Source organism: Aedes aegypti, chromosome 3 (genome assembly GCF_002204515.2).
Source record: "Aedes aegypti strain LVP_AGWG chromosome 3, AaegL5.0 Primary Assembly, whole genome shotgun sequence".
Classification (NCBI taxonomy): Eukaryota; Metazoa; Arthropoda; class Insecta; order Diptera; family Culicidae; genus Aedes; species Aedes aegypti.
The window spans coordinates 287,053,239-287,075,122 of record NC_035109.1 but is presented as its reverse complement, the minus strand read 5'-3'; the positions used below and the strand labels follow the sequence as shown (position 1 = coordinate 287,075,122).

General features: G+C 36.9%; 1 protein-coding gene across 10 annotated transcripts in view; it reads left to right on the top strand.

The window, feature by feature from the left end:
• LOC5572723 (myosin-IIIb) overlaps positions 1-21,884 on the top strand; it is a 396,695-nt gene that overhangs the window by 287,833 nt on the left and 86,978 nt on the right. For all 10 annotated transcript variants that reach the window (XM_001660491.2, XM_021851363.1, XM_021851359.1 and 7 more), the window contains one exon: positions 17,438-17,594. In XM_001660491.2, coding sequence (XP_001660541.1) covers positions 17,442-17,594 — 153 coding nt within the window. In that variant the 5' untranslated portion in view covers positions 17,438-17,441. The remainder of the gene's footprint in view (positions 1-17,437; positions 17,595-21,884) is intronic.

The window sequence follows — 21,884 nt, the reverse complement described above, 5'->3', positions numbered from 1 at the left end:
ACCTCTCTAACTCGATCTTCCCTAACTCGATGCTATCTGATTCAGTTTCCCAAGCAAGTTTGCCTCTCTAACTCGATATAATGCACAAATTTTTGTAATAAACTTGAATTGAAATTAAAAATTAAAATGAAGTAAATTGATAAAAACATGAAGGTTTACAACCGATTTCAAGGTATCGATACCGAATTGATGTGAAGTTTGCAAAAAAGTTACACGTCTTCTCGGTGAGAATTGAACTCACGACTCCCTGTTCTCTAGATAGGACGCGTTACCCCTACGCCATTAGACGCATGTAACACCGTTTTACGGTATAAACAAAAAATTCTACTGTTTTCAAGCTTTCGAACGATATTTTTAGGTGAATTTTTTCGTTAAAAACATAATTCGTAAAAAAAATTGGTTTGTTTATTTGGTTCTTTTCCAATGTGTATGGAATAAAATTTGAAATTAATATTGGAGCAATCGTTCAGATTCTGAGGGACGCCGCACTGCGATTCTTGGAATTTTAGACGAAACTTAGGTGATCTAGTTGAAACTGCTAGGATTCCGATAGGATCTCTGCGATTCCGGTAAAAATTCTTGGATTCCGGTAAAAATTCTTGGATTATGGTAAGATGTCTTGAATTCTTGATATTTGACATTTCAATGATGGATATTCTGAAATTTCTACGATATGTCCACGCTTATTCATTTATTCATAGTTACGAGTTTGGCAATGTCATTGAATCTAATCAAATTGTTGGATTCCGATGAGAACTTTAAGATTTACAGAAAAAAATGATTTCTCGGAGTTATTGAAATCTCATCGGAATTCTAAAACTAAGATTTAGAAACTAAGAGGAATTTCAAAATTTTAGGATACCTAAATTTTGGGTCTGTATTCCTATAGACTTTATAAAACGTTGTAGCAAAATAGAGGATTTTGAGAGAAACTCCTATAGTTACAGTGGATGGAAATGCTGTGATTATCATAAGCATTCTGTAAGCCTATAGATTCCGCTGGGTGGTTAAAAATTGTTATGAAATTTCTAAGGTTGTGATGAGATTTTCAGAGGAGATTCGGGAAATTAAAAAATGTGAATCTTATATCTTGAGGGTCTGGGTTTTTGATAGGAATTTTTTGAGTTTGGTTGAACTGCAGTGGGAGTTGGGTTTTATGAAAAATGTACTGGAATTCCGAGAAAGTGCTGGTAATGGTACAGACATTCTGGGCTTTGTTTATTACGTCCAGGCATTTCACACGGAATTTTGGGATTCCGGGAGAATCGATGGGATGTTTGGTTTCCACATTTCAAAAGGTATCCATTCAATACTTTGGTTTGGACTACTGGGATTTTGGTGAGGATTTTTTTTTTTATTCCGAAAGTAGTTCTGATGTTTTGATGGGAATCCTGATAGAAGTTCACGTTGAGTGTTCTGAAGAATTCTGGAAATCCAAAAGTAGTGCGACGATTTTGATGGGATTTTTCGGTTTGTGATAACTTTGAAATTTTAGGTTTCACAGTAAGTATTCTGAGATTAAGGAAAAAATACTGGAAATCTCGGTATTGTGAACGGCTGTAACATTTGGACATCGTTAAAAAATCTTGGATTCTGGCAGGGGTTATGAGATTTGGAAGGAAGTTCTGGGATTTTTATAAAAGTATTCTGGGATTTTGATTTCTCTTAGAGGTTGGATTCATACTCCCATGATTTTGGTGTCATTTCTTGAATTCCGATATATGCTGTCGGCAGTGCTGTAAAACGGTGAACAGAGTCTGTTCATGCACACCAGAAAAATGCTACCGCATCGGTGGTTCATTTTGAGCGATTGCGTTCTTGCTTTCTTTGCTCACGATCGCCCGAAAACATATACTGTAAAAGGCATCGCATCATTTTATTTTGACATGCAATCACGCGTCCGATACAATAACACCACATATCGGTAAATTTTCTCAATACTGTCGTACTATAGTTTGTAATCTATCTATTATAATCATAATCTTCCAATTATTCACAAAAATAGCTATGAACGGAAAAAAGAACGGCTGTGAGCAGACTCTGCTCATCCAGCAATCACGCTCTTTTTACATTTGTTTTGTTCTGGTTCTCCGATGCAAGAATCTGTGACCAAATCGGTGTCTGTTGGCTCGTGAGCGTGTGAGTGTGAATTCTGCTTAATATTGGTTCATTTTGCGTAAACGGCATGATTCTTTCCACCACTGGCTGTAGGTATTCTATGGAAAACTTGAATTTATAAGGTAGGAATAGAAAAGAATCTTGGACATATAAAAAATGGCAAGAAAAAATATGAAATACCTCAAGAGTTTGGGCAGTCCGATAAGCAAACTTGAAAATCGCTTGAATTTTGGTGGGAATTATGAAGGCAGGTATATTTTAAATGTCAAATGACCTATGAAATTTGGCACATGAGACCATAGTAGGCATTCCTTAGAAAACGGTTGAAATTCTGGAATTCTGATTAGAATTTTAGAAAAGATTTTTAAAAGTCCAACAATTTCAACAAAATGCTCTAGCAGCTGGGGATTTTTTTTTATTATCGTACAAATTGGGCCGAAGGGTCTCAGATTTTCATGAAACTTTTTCCACAGGCAGGGCTCATGGATATATGAATAAAAAAAAATGAGGAAAATTTTTCCGGAAAACTCAGGTGGAAATTTTTTGTTTTCCCTTGACACTACTTACTTTGAAAAATCATAACTCAAGAACGAAGCATCGTAGAAACAAAGTTTTAATATGAAAATTTAAGCAAATTTTCTCAGAAATCCGAAAAAAAATATATGAACTGGAAAAAGTTTTCCACAGAATTTTCCACCGTTAGGGAAATTCATAAAGAAAAGCTGGAAAATCTATGCCCGAACTCGCGGAAAATTTTTATTAAAATATTTTTGAGAAGGAAACTTTATAAACTTCAATTCTAGTAACTTTTAGGATGTACTTTTTTTTGTTCCTGAGTTATGGTCAATTTTGTGAAAAATGACCATATTAGCCTTTTCTTTGGAAACCCATATTTTAATCGAAGCATCAGAAAAACAAGGTTTTTTTTATCAAAGCAATTGCAAATTTTCTAAAAGATCTGAAAGAAACGATATGGGATTGGTTTTAATGAAGTATAAGTCGGATTGGATTATATTTTTCATGAAACATTACACCGTTAAGCAAAGCTGAACAAACTGTTTCTTTTCCATTCCAAGAGATTCTTCCTTTTCTATGGAACAAATAAGATTCTTATTACATTTTTCTTTAATTTTATTTATTCAATTATTCCGTACATAACTTACATTTTATCTTAAACTATCTATTTTTTCAACCGGGAAGATTGCCTTTGGTTGCTACCACCAGAAGATTTTCGTTTCTTTGTAGTATTAAGAACAAAGCATGCTGTATTTTCTTGGTTTTCATGTGCATCTGAGAATTAACTCGCAAAAATGCTTCGTTCGTCTTTTGGAATAAATGAATGATATTTTTTTGTTCCAGGAATTGTAACAAGGTTAGAAAATCTCTCCTGAAGTAATTTTTTCAGCTTCTGAATATTCATTTTAAGTTGCATAGATGAATTCCCAATCTATTTTAAATTGGTCTTTCACCTTTTGCGACACAGCTCAGTCAAAAAATTGTTTGGCGTTATTAATTTCCGCTGACTTTCTAATACTAGCATCTCTAGCCATTCGCTTAATATTGCCACCGATACCATCACATGGACCTTATCCATTTTTTCATCTTTTCCGTAATCCACCGAACTCCATTCGAATGAAGCTTACTGGTGAGGCCTTGGCTGATCGATCGTAGATTTGTCCTTACTGATTTGTGGCCGTCCAGTCCGAAGGGGTTACAGCATAAAGAATTGTATTCGTAATATTGAACTTTGTCCATCTCAACAGCTTCGGGAAAACTTTTTTCACTTTACAAAAAATAATAACGAGGAATATACAGCTGATAGACAACACTTGCACTTCTTCTTGCAGTTTTTGGTAAACTTATGATTCTCAAGCCATTTCAACGCTTTAAACTTGAATTGGTAAAAATACCTATTTGTCATATTGTCTACCCATTTATTTAACTGTCAATTTTGTAGTCACCTAACAGGCAAAAAATTGCCTACATTCTGATTGAAGAAAACATTGTTACTATGTAGTTTCGTTCTTAAGAAATTTTGTTTATGAACTTATAAATTTGTAAATATATGGTTCAAACAGCTCATCCCAGCAATATTTGATCATGTTTTAGGAACGAAAAATGAGCGTATTGAAAAATATTGTAGCATTGGATCTTATTGATCGCTCTTTTCAAATATACTTTGTTTGAAAGCTGGAATAGCTAATCGGGTTTTCATTATTTGTTTTCATAAACAGTGAAAAATGTCCTGAGAAACTGATTTCATTTCAAAAATTTCATATTTTTGAGATAATTTGAATCCGGTTCGACAAGTCATGATGAGTCTTGAGTCATGATTTTTAAACGAAAAGGCATGTATTGCAAATCTTTGCATTTTTTACAAAATTGACCATAGATCAGGAACTAAAGAAAAGTACATCCTAAAAGTGACCAGAATTGAAGTTTATAAAGTTTCTTTTTTAAAAAATATTTTATTGAAAAATTTCCGCGAGTTCGGGCATAGATTTTCCAGCTTTTCTTTATGAATTTCCCCAACGGTGGAAAATTTTGTGGAAAACTTTTTCCAGTTCATATTTTTTTTTTTTGGATTTCTGAGAAAATTTGCTTAAATTTTCATATTAAAACTTTGTTTCTACAATGTTTCGTTCTTGAGTTATGATTTTTCAAAGAAAAGTCTTATATGGCACATCTGGACATTTTTCACAAATTGGCCATAACTCAAAAACGAAACAAAAGTGCATTCCAAAAATTTCAGTGATTAAAGCTTATAAAATTACCTTCTCGAAAATATTTTTTTGAAATTTTTCCACTAGTTCGGGCATAGTTTTTCCGGCTTTTCTTTACGAATTTTCCCAACGGTGGAAAATTTTGTGGAAATTTTTTTCCAGTTTATATTTTTTTTTTTGAGAAAATTTGCTTAAATTTTCATATAAAAACTTTGTTTCTACGATGCTTCGTTCTTGAGTTATGATTTTTCAAAGTAAGTAGTGTCAAGGGAAAACAAAAAATTTCCACCTGAGTTTTCCGGAAAAATAGGCGACCCTGAATTTTTCTCAATTTTTTTATGCATATATCCATGAGCCCTGCCTGTGGAAAAAGTTTCATGAAAATGAGACCCTTCGGCCCAAACCCGTACGGTAATAAAAAAAAATCCCCAGCTGCCATTTGAATTTTCGAATAATCGTTATCGTTGGAATAAAAAAAATCCAAACCACGAGAGTTTTCTCTAATCGATGTATCTTTGAATTTGTGTATCGAAATCCTTAAATAATCTTATTTTTTTTTTCAAATTTCTTCAGAATTTAGCAATTTGTCCTACCGATATCTCAAACCAATGCCTTTTAAAATCCCAGAACTGTCATCGAAATTCGAAAATCAAACAAAATTCATAGGTTTAATTTCCGAAATCCGCAGGTTTCTTAATGAAATCCCAGGATTCTTCTAAAAATGAATATTTTTTTAGAAATTATAGTAGTATCTCCGAATTATTGAACACCCTGAATAAATGCTACTGAAATCGTGGAATTTCCTACCTAAACTTAAAAATTTCCGATATCAAAAATTGAAATCACATTGACAACCCAGAACCTCTCCATAATTTTAGGACTCCAATTGAAATAGCAGGATTCTCTTTGAAATCCTAGTAATCCTTCCTGCTCATGGATGCTGATCAGAATCATAAATCATAAATCACAAAACTAATATTTTCGCTTTTGAAATCAAAGAATTCGTATTGAAATCTCAGGACTCTTTTCAAATTCTAAAACATTCGTTAGAAATTATAGCAGTCCCACCGAAATTATTGAAAAACCTACCCAAAAAGCCGAACTTTTCGTGTAGTTCAACTGAATTCTTAAAATTCTTATTAGAATCCCAGAATTCCCATATATATCTCAAAACTTCCAAAGATTTCCACTGGCAGTAAATAAGGTAATCCAAAAGTTCCACCATAAATGGCAAGAAATTATACCTAAATTCCCGGAGATATCCTACTAAAATCGTGATTTTTGAAATTGAAACCTGAAAATTTCCGTCAAAATACCAACATTTCAGGACTTAAAAGATGTTTTTTCCCAATAATTGCATTATTCCTTCCTAATTTCAAGACCAAATTCTCTCCTGAATCACAAGATTCTCTCCAATGTTTCAGAATAATCTTTGGAATTCCTGAATTCCCACGGAAATTCCAGAATTCTGACCGGAATCTAAGAATTCTGTAAAATTCCAACAATCTCCCCTAATTCTCAGAACTGTTTCCATAAAACCAGAACTCTCATTTCTACTGAAATCCCAGCACTCCCATCTAAATTTCAGAATTCTTAGATGAATCCAAGGGTTCTAACTGACTGCCTAGATCTCGCGCCAGAGATTCTGTTCACCCACTGCAATCCAGTATTCTCAACAAAAATTTCTAACATCTGCCATAAAACTAGCACGCTTTCTTTAGTTTCCAATAAATTTCGGAATTCTCACTAGAAACCCAGAGCTTCCATTGAAAATCAAGAATTCATATAGGAATCCTGAGAGCTTCTAAAGGATTCGCAGAAATCTCTCAAGAATCCTGACAAAATCTCAAAACTCCCACCCATTGAAATTTCAGATCACTGTCAGCATTCATGACTACCACCAGAATTACAGAATTCCAATTGGAATCCCTGGAAATTTCTTCCGGAATCGTACATTGTCGTCAGTATATCTTAGGGTTCATCGAATTACTGAAATTTCCATAGGCATTTCAAAAATTCCTACTGGAATTCAAGGAACTCTATAAATCTTCGGCATCCTGGCCTAAATCTAAGAATACCAACAATTTCAACTGAAATCTCTCAACTCAGAAGTTTTGGAACTTAGAACTCCCATTGCAATCTCAAAATTCGAACCGGAGTCTTAGAGCTCCCTCTTGGAAGCTTCTACCGAATTCTTGGTAATCTCTTCAAAATCAGAGGATTCCCACCCAATTGAAATCACAGATTCCCCAACGGATGTGAACTTCCTATTGATTAGCGCACTTCCAAAAGCAGACTTACGAAGCAGCTGTTGAATGCTTTTTGGATAAATGAACTCAGATAGTTTATGACCAATATAAAGCCATCTATAAAAGCTTCTTTAAAAAAAAATCCGTATCACTGCTGCCCAGATCAGTTTCAAGAGGACCGTAATTTCGGGTGAAATTGGTCATCTTTCACGGTTTTTCTAGTCTGTTTTCTATAATTTTAAACAATGCCAAACAACTAAATGCAGGAAAACAAGTACGAAGGTGAGCCTCATCGATTCAATGTACCGAATTTTCTAACAAATGTAATTTTAGTGGTTAACAAATATCTCTAAATAAATAATCAGGGTATCTAATTTCGGGGTGAAATTGATCACTTGACAATGCCATTATTGATAGCTTTCAAAACAACTCTACATGATAATTTGAGCTCCTGAATACGAATATGCTTGTCAAATTCTTAACAACGCAATGTTTATATAAATAACGTATAGTTCATTTTCAAGAATACGCGGAAAACTCCTAAATGTATGCAATTTCCTAAGGAATTCAATGATATCTAATAGAAATATAATTATTTTAACCATATGAGCTAATTGGTACAAGTTTTGGTGATGAAATCTGGTTTGGGGATATATCTCAAGTATCCTCACAAACTTTCAGGTTTATACCAATGTTAAATCATTGCTTAGAAATAGAAGTTCATAGTTGGTTGCCAATACTGCACCGTGCATGATTTGAAATTTTTACATTATTTCCGTAGTAATAAACATTCTTTAACGCAAAAACTTCACAACACACAGTTCGACAATAGTTTACGACAAACAACGTTCATTCACTGCAGCTTACATTGATATTTGTGCTCCTTACGAATAAAAAAATCGTGTGATACGATGATCAATTTCAACCATTCTGACCATTTACACCCGATTTTTTACGGGACCAGACGGTCATTGTAAGCTTGGAATAATCCTTGTATCGTTGTGATATATGTGGTAAGATATAAACTGTTTTAAAAATCCCCTTTTTGCGGTGATAAGATATTTCTATAGTTTTTTGCATAGAAAATCATACTAATTTCTAGCTAAACACGAGGGGGATGGGTTAGGGGGATGCGTCAACTTCCAGCGTTACCAAAAAAGATTTATAAGGGTTTGCTGTTGAATGCCTGGCTACAGAATTCGATTGGATTCGTATATGACTGAGATACAGCCAATTTCACATGAACACTCCTATATGAATCCGGATTCACCGGTGTCCCTCTTCCGGTAGGACCATAATGGTTCAGAATGCCTACTTTGGGCTAAGTTCATCATTTTGACCAGTGAATCAAATTTTCAATCAAAGGATACGAAAAACAACAAACAAAGCAAGCTCGCTCACAACCCGTTTATCCATCACTTTTGCGGATTGGGATACATCAAAAGCAAAATTGTGATGAAAATCAAGGGCACAACATTGTTGCAACCTTTTTCAAATTGCGATTAATCACTTATTTTTGAACACAAAACCAAATTTCTTGTATTTAGTTGCTGTTCGAAATGTGCTAAAGTTTTACCAACACAGAGAAAGTTCTCGAAAATTGCCAATGCGAAGTCCAGCAAAATCGCTGCGCACGTGGTCATCGATCTTGTTATATCTGTTTCAAGTGCCGATAAACGAATGCTGCTGAATAAAATTGTTTTTGCCAACAAGAAATAGGAGATCACAAATGTCTTGTGTTACGTGTTGGGTGACAATTTATTCACTGATTTTGACCAGTTTGGAGAACGAAAATTTGCATGGCATTTTTTGTGTTCATGATGCTCAGCAAAATTGGCTATAGAAAACAAATAAACAGTCCAAGGTTTTCGAGTCAAACAAAAGCGAGGGAGGGGGTATGGAGGGATGGATTACCCCAACTCCCTCCCAATGTAGGTACCACCAATCCCCTTTTCATAACTTTTTAAAGAATTGGATTCGGAATGAACTGAGATCGAGCATTTTTTGTGGAACTAAGGTTCGTCCTGCCACTTTACGGGCTAAGGAGCTATTGAGTAGGAGAACAAATCCAGTTACACCTACGATGCATGCAGTTATCGAGGTATCCATTGAAACCAACTTTTTACTATAGTTCTCTCGATATCGAGATACGGAAGGAAATCGAATAAGTGGTGTTGATTTTCCGATGACGGCCCAATTTATCAAAGGTATCTGTTCAGCTGAGAGTAAAAATTTAAATCTCGGTCCAGTCGAATGATCTTTTTTGTTCTAAGCATTTTTCTGACCTTCCATAGAACAGAAGATTTCCTTCCTCTCATACCTACAAACTTTTGCACATATCATAAGGGCAAACAGGATTAAAAATCTAGCACCAAATTTCGAACAATTTGTTTGGGATTACAAACAAAATCGATACAACTTTATTCTACGTTGCCCATAACGGAAATAATATTTGAGTCCCATTTTTCTAAATAATTTGAGTCCCCATGCTCCCAAACGAATGAATTTATGTTCACTTAGAGGACACTACAAATACGATTCAGTAGGACTAAATCAGCTAATCAGTTCGCCTATTATGGTGGTAAAACTCCATCGAAGTTACGGACGCCAATCGCGTATTATCCTCGATTTTACTATAGTAAAATCGAGGATAATATCGCGATTGGCGTATTTAACTTCGATGGAGCTTACCACTATTACTAGTTCTGATCCTAACTTCAAAAACCAAACTTAATAATCGTTTTAATAGCACTAATTGACTGCTAGCCCCACAAGTAGCAAAGCTCGACATCAAAGTATACAAAACATCTGATCAACAGGCTGCCGAACTTACCCACGACGCACGCCGACCTACGTAAACAATTCGGAAGTAACACTTCGTGCCCTATCGCACTTTCCCAAGTGCGGAGAGACACCTTCAACTTGATTGTTGGGTAATTCATAATTCAGAAAAGGCACGCCTGTTGATAGCCGCCGGGCAATTAAATCATCGGACGTCGTTGAATTCTACACCCCGAAAACACGATGTCAACGACTCACCACACATGGGACGTTGCGTAACGTAGATGTTTGCCCGTGTAATTGAGAAAGCTAGGGCGTCGTAAACTTTCGAGGGCTTGGGAAATTCAAATCATCATCGTTTTAATGGCTTTCCTCGTCCACATTTGCGATTTTCCCTGCGGTAATGACGCACATGCCGCTGGGAAACTGGATGCAGTGTCTCCTACCTTAGAAGACCCTTGCACAGGATTAACCAGACGTAATCATCATTCCAAATTCGCTATGTTGCACACTTCACAGCCAGAGGCGTGGGCATAGTTTTCTTCGTGTTTGACGTTTCACGTTACCACCATCTACAAGAGTTTTTGCTCAAAACAATATTTCGTGAAACAAGCTCACCAGTGATTATGGTGTGAGCTGGGCGATGAATATCAAAGAAATTTGTTCTAAGTGTTTCGTCCGTTTGTCTGTCCCTTTTGCTGACGTTCCGGAACAGTAGTCCACGTGGTGGCGGCGGCCCTCGAATCGCGTAACATCCGCGTCTATTTGCATTTCACCGTGTGCTTCTCTCTGGATCTGCGTCCAAACAAAAGTCTTCCAAATGGCACCAACCAGTTCGATTTGACGTAGGGCAAATCGGGAATATACCTACGTTGATAGTGGAACCAGTCAAGCATCAAGAAACGAACAAAGAAAGCCACCAGTCAAACAGAGCTCAGTCTAGACCAGTGGTTTCCAACGTTTTTCTGAGCTGATGACATCCTTTGAGATTTTTACTGTCTTACGGCCCCTAGAAAAATCCACTTTCATAATCCCACTAGAAAATATGTAGATGAGGAAGATTTGTCTGAATTTTAACCACAGACAAACGCAGACCAACAAGGCTGGCCTGAAAATGTGTTTGAAGATGAAAAAAGCTTGTTCATAAGAACAAAGTTTTTGATTTTCTATTAATACGGGGATAGAGACATTTTACATATTTGTTACATTTGTGATTTTCGAAAGTTAAATTCTTATCTAGCATGAGCCCAAGATACTTAACTTCATCTGTCCAATTTATTGGAACCCCTCTCTTTCGTGACAACAAGGTCTACTTGAAGATTTCAAATAAAAAGCTTTGTTTTATGTGGGAATATTATTAGTTTGAGTTTTGGAAGCATTAAGGAGAAATCTTCCATTTTTGCAAGTATGAACTTCGATCTCTGATAATTAACCTGAAGTGTACCAGCTGCGCTAAAAATAGATTATCAATACTACTACACTCTTAACCAATTGGGAACCACTGGTCTAGTGAAAGTGAAAAAATTCTCGCGGCCGGTGGGTGGCACAAGGCAGTTTTTCCGTCCGACCGACCGTAACTCTACTGTAGTTAGCATGTGATAATGCTCCGCGATGGACCCGACTCTCTCGGGTATGCAAATTGCTACAATGTTTGACATGGAAAACAATAACGGTGCATTTGGTGCGCTATAGCACAGGGAAATCGTACCCGGCGGAAAATGTGTAAAATGCAGGTACTACTGGTAGCAAATGAATGTATTTGCTGAATCGGTGAGTGATTGGTGATTGAAACGCTAGCATGTGCAACGAATAGGAGTTTGTTCAGTTGCAGTTTTGGTCAATGAAGCAACAATGTCTTTTAACGGTTGAGAAGGCTCGCGGAATGACGGGAAGAAATTGCGGTGTGTATCATCGAGCTGTTGTTTGGAAATTTTTGGTTTCATCATTCTGGGAGCAATAACAGCAGTCCTCACGAGCATGCACAATTAATTGTTAAATAGGGTTTTAGACAAATGATCGATCGTCCAAAATGTCATAGATACTTTGGATGAGATTTAATATTTTCCTCACATGGTCGTTTTCATACAGTGGGAGCTTCTGAAGATACACATTTTATTGATTTTTGCCATGATATTGAACAAAGTAACCACTCTTTCCAAATAAAGTTAAGATATCAATTGGAAAATATTTATTTGATAAGAACATCTGTGACATTGTGATAATTGGGTTAAAAAATGAAGTCCAGAGTTATCTTTTACATGAACTACCTTGATACCTTGATGGCTACAGCGTAGCGTCCACGGCCATTGCCGGGCGTATCGTAGAGCTCCATCTTCGTCGGTCTTGGCGATACTTTTCCAGTTGCCCGAACGTTTAGGGTCGCCAGGGCCTCTTCCACTGCGTACAGCCAGCATATTCGTGGTCTTCCCCCGAAGCCGCCGACTTTCTACCTGGCTCCCTGCTTGAATATTATTTTCGCAATTCTTTCTTCCGACTTTCGCATTAAGTTGACCAGCTCACTGCAAGTGACTTGCCTCGAAAACACCGAAAGCTTTCCGGTCTGCCTCTTTCAACGTCCACGCTTCGTGCCCGTATAGAGCAACCGGAAGAATCAATGTTTTATACAGGGCGAATTTTGCTTCCGTTTGCAAGCTGTGGGACCTAAGCTGGTGACGTAGTCCATAAAAGGCCCTATTCGCAGCCGCAACACGTCTTTTCACTTCGCGGGAAACGTCGTTGTCACATGTCACAAGTGTTCCAAGGGAAAATCAAATTCGTTCAACAACTTCAAACACATCCCATCAAACATACCTCAGCACCTACACCACAGGCTTGGGCCTGACTCTATCTCTACCTGCAACCATGTACTTCGTTTTGGTAGAATTAATGGTCAGGCCTATCCTCGCTGTCTCCCTCTTCAGAGGCACGAAGGCTTCTTCCACTGACCTGCGATCGATTCCAATTAGGTCTATATCGTCCGCAAAGCCGAGGAGCATGTGCGACCTTGTGATAATAATGCCATTTCTCTGCACGCCAGATCTCCTAATAGCACCCTCGGAGTGCAATGTTTGAACAGTGAATTCGAAAGTGCGTCTCCCTGCTTCAACCCGTCTATTGTCACGAACGAGGTTGACACTTCGTTTGCGATCCGAACACTTGATTTCGAACCATCCAAGCGTTAGCACGTATCAGCCTAATTAGTTTCGCCGGAAAACCATGCTCAGACATTATCTGCCACAGCTCATTCCTTTTCACTGAGCCGTACCGTTTTGATTCATATTACGGACACTTAAGGCCTCAGTGAAAGAATAACTCACAAAAAAGCATATAAAATAAATCACTCCGTATGATTCCTCCTCGTTATCGAAACTTCAAGCCTTTTAACTTTCGAATGGTGAGTGAAGATTTTCAAATTCCGAAACATGAATAATTTTAAATAAATAGAAACGTGTGAGCTTTACATGATTCTTATTCCGGACGCTTCCTTACTTTTGCCTCATATTTCGGACACTTCGATTCGAATTCCGGACAGGTCAAACAAATCATAAAGAGAAAAGTCAAATCATCAAATGAAATCGTTTAAACCACTAGAGAGACGCCTAAGGAAGTTGAGTAGTATAAATTTTCATAGATATCTATAGAAAATGCTTGTTAAAACGAGCCTTGAAAATGAGAACTTTTGAACGGCGAAAATTGAAACATTTTGTATGAAATTATGGTGAGTCTGCATGTTGTACTCCTGGAATTTATCTATGATCACTCGCAAGCTAAACATTTGGTCCGTTGTTGAACGGCCCTCACGAAAACCAGCTTGGTATTTGCCGACGAATGACTCCTCAAGCGGTCTCAGTCTGTTTAAACAGGATGCGCGGCAGAGTTTTGTACGCTGAATTCAGCAGGATAATTCCTCTGTAATTGGCACACTCCCGTCTGTGCCCTTTCTTGTATATAGGGCGGATGAGGCCATCCAACCAGCCGGTGGGCAATTCTTCGTTCTCCCATACCTTCAGAAGTACTCGGTGGATCGACTGGTAAAGCTGCTCACTTCCGTGCTTGAGAAGCTCATCCTTCCCAGCAGCCTTACAGTTCTTCAGCTCACTGATAGCCTTTTTAACCTCTCCTATGGTCGGTGGGTCCACAGCTTGATCAACATAATCTATGTTCATCATGTTCCTCGCTACATTTCCATTTTGACCGTTCAACAATTGCTGAAAGTGCTCCTTCCACCTGGCAGCCACCACCGTTTTATCGGTCAGCAAATTCACTTCTCGATCATTGCACATGGCGGGCACTGGTACGGTATTGTGCCGCGCACTATTGACCGTTGCATAGAATCTCCGCATATCATTCCGGTTCATGCTTTCTTGAGCTTCAGATACCACACTTTCTTCGTGCTGCCTTTCTTTCTGCAGTGGATTCGCTTTTTCTTCGGCTCTCGCTGCCCTGTACCGCTCTCTGTTCTGTCGGGTACCGGCCACAAGCATACGGCTTCTGGCGACATTCTTCTTGTCTGTCACTCTCTGGCACTCTTCATAGAACCAGTCGTTTAGAGGTTTCCATTGAAGTTTTTGCTGAGATATCTACAAATGTCTTCATATAAATCTCTACTTAAGTTTCCACTTAAGCCTTCACATAGGCCTTGATAAGTAGTCTCACACGAGGATCACCAGGAGTCTCCAAGGAAATCCAACTGCACACTGAATGAAAAACACTACAGTCTCCATTGGATGCTCTACATAAATCTGCATAGAAGTTTTTACAGAAGTGCTCACAGAAGTTGCTACAAAAGCCTCAACGGGAGTTTCTGCAGAAATCTTAACAGAAGTCTCCAAGTAAATAAAAGTTTCCACAAAATTATTATTCCTCAAAGTTTCTTCCAAACACCATTGCTGATCTTAGGGTACGTAATAAACCATACTGAATGGGTGTTGAGCCCAGAATAGCTGCGCGATTACCATTTATTCAGCAAGACCAAGCTGAGGTCGTAGGTTCGATTCCTTCGACCAAAGATCTTTTCGTAATGGAAATTTTCTCGAAATCTCAGGGCATAGATTATTTTGGTAACTGTCAGACTATATACACAAAAAATAGTCAGTTGGCTAAGAAAGCTCTTAGTTAATAATTGTGGAAGTGCTCATAGGAACACTAAGCAAAGGAGCAGGCTCTGACCCCGTTGGAATGTAATGCCAGAAAGAAGGAAGAGTTTCGTATTTGAGATGTGGCAGCATTGCAATAATTTTTGAAAAAATAAATGAGAGTAGGTATGGTTTTCATTGTTACAGTATGGCCCATAAAAAATGCGAAAATCGTCATATCATGTTTTATGATAGTTTTTACATAGAAAATGTGAATGAAACTAAATATTATTCATAATTTGTATTGTTCAATCTATTTAGACTCAGTTTTTCGCTTTGGATATGATTTTATCTGTTACTTTCACCTAACCAAAAAGGAATTGGAAGCATACCTTCAAATTTTATCATGCGGACGTCGAGTTCAATATCTGTGTGATGAAAGCTTCTAAAACATCAACGATGGCAAGGGATTCTTCACAGACTTTGTCTCTAGCATACGCCCATATCAAATGATAGAATTGACTTATACCTGGGTAATTGGAAACTTAAACATATTTTCGAAATACGGCTCATTTTGGAGAGCTTTGATTGAACCTTCGTATAAGTTTAATAAGTGGCTCCATCTTGCTCAAAACCTTTGAGCTAGTATTGATATAAGTTGTCTCTAACCGAAGGAACAAACTCCATTCTCAAAAATCTGTTATAGGCCTCCGTATTTATTTTTTATTCAACCTTAACAAAAAATAAAGGCATATCAAACTATAAGATGAAAATGCCCTTAAAACTATGAACCTACCAAATTTTCTATTGTGACCAGAGCTGCCAGATGATTTGATAGAAAATCTGTATCCACGAGGTTAAAAATCTGTGTCCCATACAAAAAAATCTGTGTCCATACAAAAATTGTTTAAAGAAAATCTGTGTTCCATACAAATAGAATCTGTGTCAGAATAAAATATCTGTGTAATACAGAGAAATCTGTACATTTGGCAGCCCTGATTGTGACCATAAAAAACACGTTCTCTAAGAACTCCTCCATCCTCTGATACCAAACAACCTAAAATTTTCAACAAAAAAGTGTAATTTTTGAAGGTGGAAAGTTTATCACCAGAGTATACGACAATCAGACGCTGTTTCTAGCTTTGGGCGGACAAAACCTTTGAACTTATTTGCTTTATTACATTATTTAGGACAGTAAGAAAAATATGACAAAAATTGTCTTGGATAGCGAAGTTGTGCCAGAATATACTACAATAATCAGAAATTACATTCACTATCAAAAACAATGAAAAAACGCTTGTGGATGCTATATTCACGTTCAAACAATTTTCGCATTTTTTATGGGCCATACTGTACATCACTCTTTGTTATGCTCAAATATAGTTTATAACGGTGAATGAACAACTATTCAGCAAAATCAAGCTGAGTTAAGGAGCGAGCTCTGTCCCAGTCGGAATGTAACGCCAAAACGAATAGTTGAAGAAAATGTGTTATCATATCTCATGATCAAACGATGGTCACGCTCTGCGCAAAATGCTGTAAGTTGTGAGATTTTTACAACATGGATTCCTTCCTTTCTCCTAAAAGATCCACGTGGTTTATTTTTAGCCTTAGTGTGCTTGTAAGGGGCCTTCTGTAGACGAGTGGTTAGAGTCCGCGGCTACAAAGGAAATTCTGAACGTGTCTGGGTTCGATTTCCGGTCGGTCAAGGATCTTTTCGTAATGGAAATTTCCTTGACTTCCCTGGGCAAACAGTATCATCGTACTTGCCATGCCACACGATATGCGAAAGCGAAAATGACAATTTTGGTAAAAAAAAGCTTTCAGTTAATAACTGTGGAAGTGCTTATTGAACACTAAGCTGAGAAGCAGGCTGAGAACTAATGCCAAGAAGAAGAAGAAGATCCATAGTTAAGTAAAATCCAGGAATCCGGCAGTAAGGACACTATATCTCACATGTCAAACACTGCAAGCCTAAAGAATGCCATTTGATGGATAACTATAAACGATATGAATTAAGCTTGTTGAACATTCATCGCGGTCAAAGGAAACAAAAATCCAAAATCGATAACTGCTTACTCACATGCAAATATGCAAGTGTACTGGACACTTTGAAAGCAAGCACCCTCTATCGAAAACATGTGAATCGTGTTTTCCATAGTCCTAATCCTATTAAAGTTTTCTGCTTCGGAGTTTGTTCTGCACCACAGTTGTCCCTCTTTTATTTTTCAAGTTCTCAAAGCAACTGTACTGTTGGCATATGTGCCAATATTACAAGGTTCAACTGTAACTACTGCTCGATGAGAATTTGGCTAGACTTCCTCAGTATTGACGGACTGAATAGCACCAGTTGACTGTTCGGTTCCACCCGGGCTGGAACCTTCGCGGTCATTCCGTGATAACTTGTGAAAGTCTCTGTGCAAATCAATCCGCTATCGCGAGAATCTAATTCGTATTCTTCGTATTTTTTTCTGACTGTTTCCTACGGCAGGAATATGGCCTATAATGGACTGTCGCAGCATGTGGATTTCCTGAGACTGTCCAATCCGACCGAACGGTTCGAGCTGCTGGATCTGATCGGCGAGGGAACGTACGGCGAGGTCTACAGTGCCAAGGACAAACACACCGGCCGCAAGTATGCCGTTAAGGTAAGTGAGATATTTTCGATAATTTGATACAAATCCTTAAGGTATGAGATCTTTCTAGAAACTGAACCGCTTGTGTTGTTTTCAAGTCACGTGCAGAGTTGTATTCGCCTAAGCAGGAACCTTTGTTTGCACTTATAATGTTTCTATCAGGCTGTTGGCCCATACGTTTTTCGTAGGAGTTGGATTAACATTAGATCAGTGCTACCCAATCTCCCAATTCAAAATCTGCGGCCCTTTTAAAGTTCTACAAGCACTTCACAGATTATGGAAATTAAAAATCTTGAAATAAGAACTTATAAAACCTACCCAGTGAACCACGTATCGTATAAGAATGTGTATCCAAAATCACATATTCGTCCGTCAAAAATCACAATTGCACAACATGCCTGATTAAACGCTATCAATGTAAACACAAGTTGTATATAAATCCCCAATACGATTCATAAACGACAATCTGTGTTGACAACAAAACATGTCGTAAATAGTGCAACATAGAATCACGTTTAGTTGTATAAACTGACAGATCATATATCAATCCAGAAAGCATCGTATGAAATCGCAACTTAGCAAAAATTTCCACCATAACTTGGTTCTGCTTTGTTGTTGTTGTTTGAGAGGGACTTTAACCCGAAGGTCATTCGTCCCTAACTTGGTTCTGCTGACGATGGGCCTCCAAGAACAACACAGTATGTGTCGCTGTACATGAAACATGTATTAATATTGGCAAATAATGACAGGTCTATCATGAAACCCTTGGTGGTATAGTGGTAAGGTATCCGATTCCTAATCCAAAGGTCCTGCGTTCGAGGCTTGCTGGAAACTTTTATTTTTATTTTCATCCAAGTTTGTTGGCATCGTATATCTGATCGCAGAAAGTCTGAAAAAGTCGTGCCAAGTACGTATATAGCCTCCACTTTGGTATGTATATAGCCTTTTCGTGCATTCTATACGATTGAATTGGTTCATATAGAATGATGTATAACAAAAGTTATACCAACCAAAATGTTGACTGGGTAGATATTAGTCCAATTTTATAAAATTACAATTATTGAATTCAGCTCATAATAAGGAACATTATAAAAAAAATTTCAATCTATTTCCAAGCATCTTAAAAAAAGTTTACCATTGGTCTAAGGGATAGTACACAAATTATGTTACGATGAATTCTAACATTTTCGACCCCCTCCCTCTTCTTGTCACGCTTTTTGTATGAGACATCTGAAAATTTTGTAGGGCTTATCACCCCCATTCTGAAGTGTTCATGACTCCTTATAAGGCATTCAAAGAATCTGTCAATAAATCAGTTTTGAAAACCAAGAATAACCTGGTGGTATTACCAAAAAGTGTCAAAATTGGGTACACATCTTATCGGTAGTGAATGCATGAGTGGGACACCTGATATATTACATGTATATGATACATGAGTGGGAAATGATATATTAATAAATGCATATCTATGGATTCGGGAGAATCGGTAGAAAGATTTTGTCGTGGGCAGAACGATAGCTAGGTGAAATTTCACGAGAAATGATTTTGTGATTCTTTGCAAAGGGTGTCATCCTATTTAATTTTTAAATTTTTGTTTCACTATTTCAAATAAAATTGATAGGAGTGATGTTCAAAAGAACGTTTATAATTGAAATGATGATAATATGTTAGTTTCTAAACTGTAAATATAACTTTTTATGTGGCGAAATATGCTCACATGAAATGTATTTGAGATAAGAGTAAAAATTCTGGAAAGATTTTTATAGTATAGAATTTTTTGTCTTTTGAAGAACAATATAAATGAATTTTTAATTTATTAATATTGTGAAAATAAAATATGATCCGTTTATTTCATTATTACTTGTGCGTCACCCATGTGAACAAATCAAAATCAGTTTAACTGTAATCCTTGCGGACAACGGAAGTAATAATACATAAATAATTTACATTATTCAAAATAAGGAAAAATTGCTCTTTTATATTTGTTGCATAGACTGTACGAAAGACTTATAGTATAAGAATGAAAAATGTTTTTTCCTGATCAATTCTATTCCATCGGAGTAATAATATAATATGCGTTTAAATATCTCAACACTGTGAAAATAGGGTAAAACGACTTTTAATCATGCGTATCTGTACAAAAACAAAATGCGTGTCAAGAATTTGCACCGAACTATTGGTTTTCCCGTTAACTAAATATAAACTTATGCGACATAGAAAACTATGTCCTTTTTTCATATTTTTTCGGGAACATCGAATGTACACAACAAAACTATCGATTTCCATCAAGTTTGCCTTGATTGTTGTAGTATCCGTTAATCATATTAATTTGCTTTCGACCGACTCCAACATCGGCCGAATAGTTTATAAACAAAACACCGGATTCTAACCGGCACATCTGTTCGCCGTAATAATCTTCACATAACTGCAGTAGCTGCTAGTATTTAACTGCTTACAAATAATAGCTTTCAAGTGCATTGATTATTTCCCAGCCCCTCCACAAAAAACCCGTCCAGCCACCAGAAGACGCCTCACGGAGGACCGTGCTTTAGGGAGCACGTCCATCCTCCGTCAGTATCAGATGGTGACTGAGACAAACTGACCCTCTTCGCAGGCAGCTAGCCTCACTAACAGCAGAGCTCTCTTCCTACCTGCTCGGTGTGAGAGTAAAAGAGTAGGAGAGAGTGAAACTAGATGTAAATATAGATAAGTTGAAAATAGATCTGTATCGATAAAGAAGCTACAAGATCAACTGAGTCCGGCACAATAGTGGCCACAAGCACGGAGTGCCTTAAAAAAAAAAAAAGTGCATTGATTACCTGTAATTTTGCGAATAATGACTTTTCCGCTTTAAGCCTTAAAATAATTTAGTCCTTCGCTATGTAGCATCGTAAAATGTTCTGAAAAATGGTGAAGTTTTGTGTACCAAGAGAAAATCGATCACTGTAGATACGCCTGTATGATACTCAAGGCAAGAATTTGTTCTGGACTTGGGTTGACGGCTTTCCAATTTTACTCCCATTTGACAGCCGCCCTCCACCCTTGGCATCATTCCGTTTGGCCTGTTAGGCTGTTAGTCATACACTCTGAATTAAATATTCCAAATATGAAGATATCGCTGGCATTACTCCAACACTCTAAAAAATAAGCACGCAAAGTGATTTTTTGACTTTTTTTATATTTACATAATTTGAAAAGTTCAAGGAATAGCTTTACGCTATCATCAACAAAGTTGTAGACTTACACAATATGAACAAGTTTGTTGAAGACAGTTTATGTGCTTTCCTATTTGGTTTAGAATTTTTCGTCAAAAAATTAACTTTAGTCATACCGTTACTACTTTTGAACTTGATTGAAAAAAATTGTCAAAAAATACGTTTAAATTCAAGTTATGGCTGACGTGTTGTGAAAATTTCATTCTAATCGGTCCACAAATAACTAATAAGATCAAAGCCTCCAAAGTATACCAGCATCTCTGCTGAGAATAGGGTAAAATCTTTAAATGGTCTATACCGTACGAAAAAATAACGTGCCGTGAAATAACAACTCATTATGCTTTTGCTGTTAACTGATCGATTCTATATGATTGTAAACCTGAGATATTGATTTATTAATGTTTTTTTCTATTATAAATTGGGTAAAGTGATATTAAATTGATTAAAACTGTACAAAAAATCACGTGGCGTGAATATGCACCTCTCTACCGTTTTGCTTATGAAAAAACCTCTTTTGCTGTAAAAAGATCGATTCTATCCCAGCGAAGTCCAGAAATATTGATTTACATTTGCATTGAAAATAGGGTAAATGACATGTAGTTAGTCAAAAAATTGAAACATCACGTGCCGTAAACACTCAAACAATAGTAAAGTTGTTTGCCCATGAAAAAAATATTTCTTATGCGGTAGAAATATCGATTCTATCTCAGCATCCAGAGGTATTGAATTTCAAGACATTTTCTTGCAAAAAGGTCCATTGTGCATTGGCTGCTGAATAATAGCTTATTAAGTTGAATCATGAAGAATTGAGAACGATTTGTTCAACTCGTATTCAGAATAATATATTTATTAGGTTACTGAAAATTTTGATGCGAACTTTGGAATTACGATGGTAATCTTTGAAATTTTTGTAAACATCTTTCGGGCTTCGTTCATAATATTTGGTATTCGAATGGAATCTTTGAGATTGTGTAATGAACCATTTTAATGAAGGTAAATTTTTTCGGGGCTACGATGACCATTTTTGGGATACAAAGAAGAGTTTTTGGAATTTCGGTGGTAATCCTATGGTTTCAGGACGAATGCA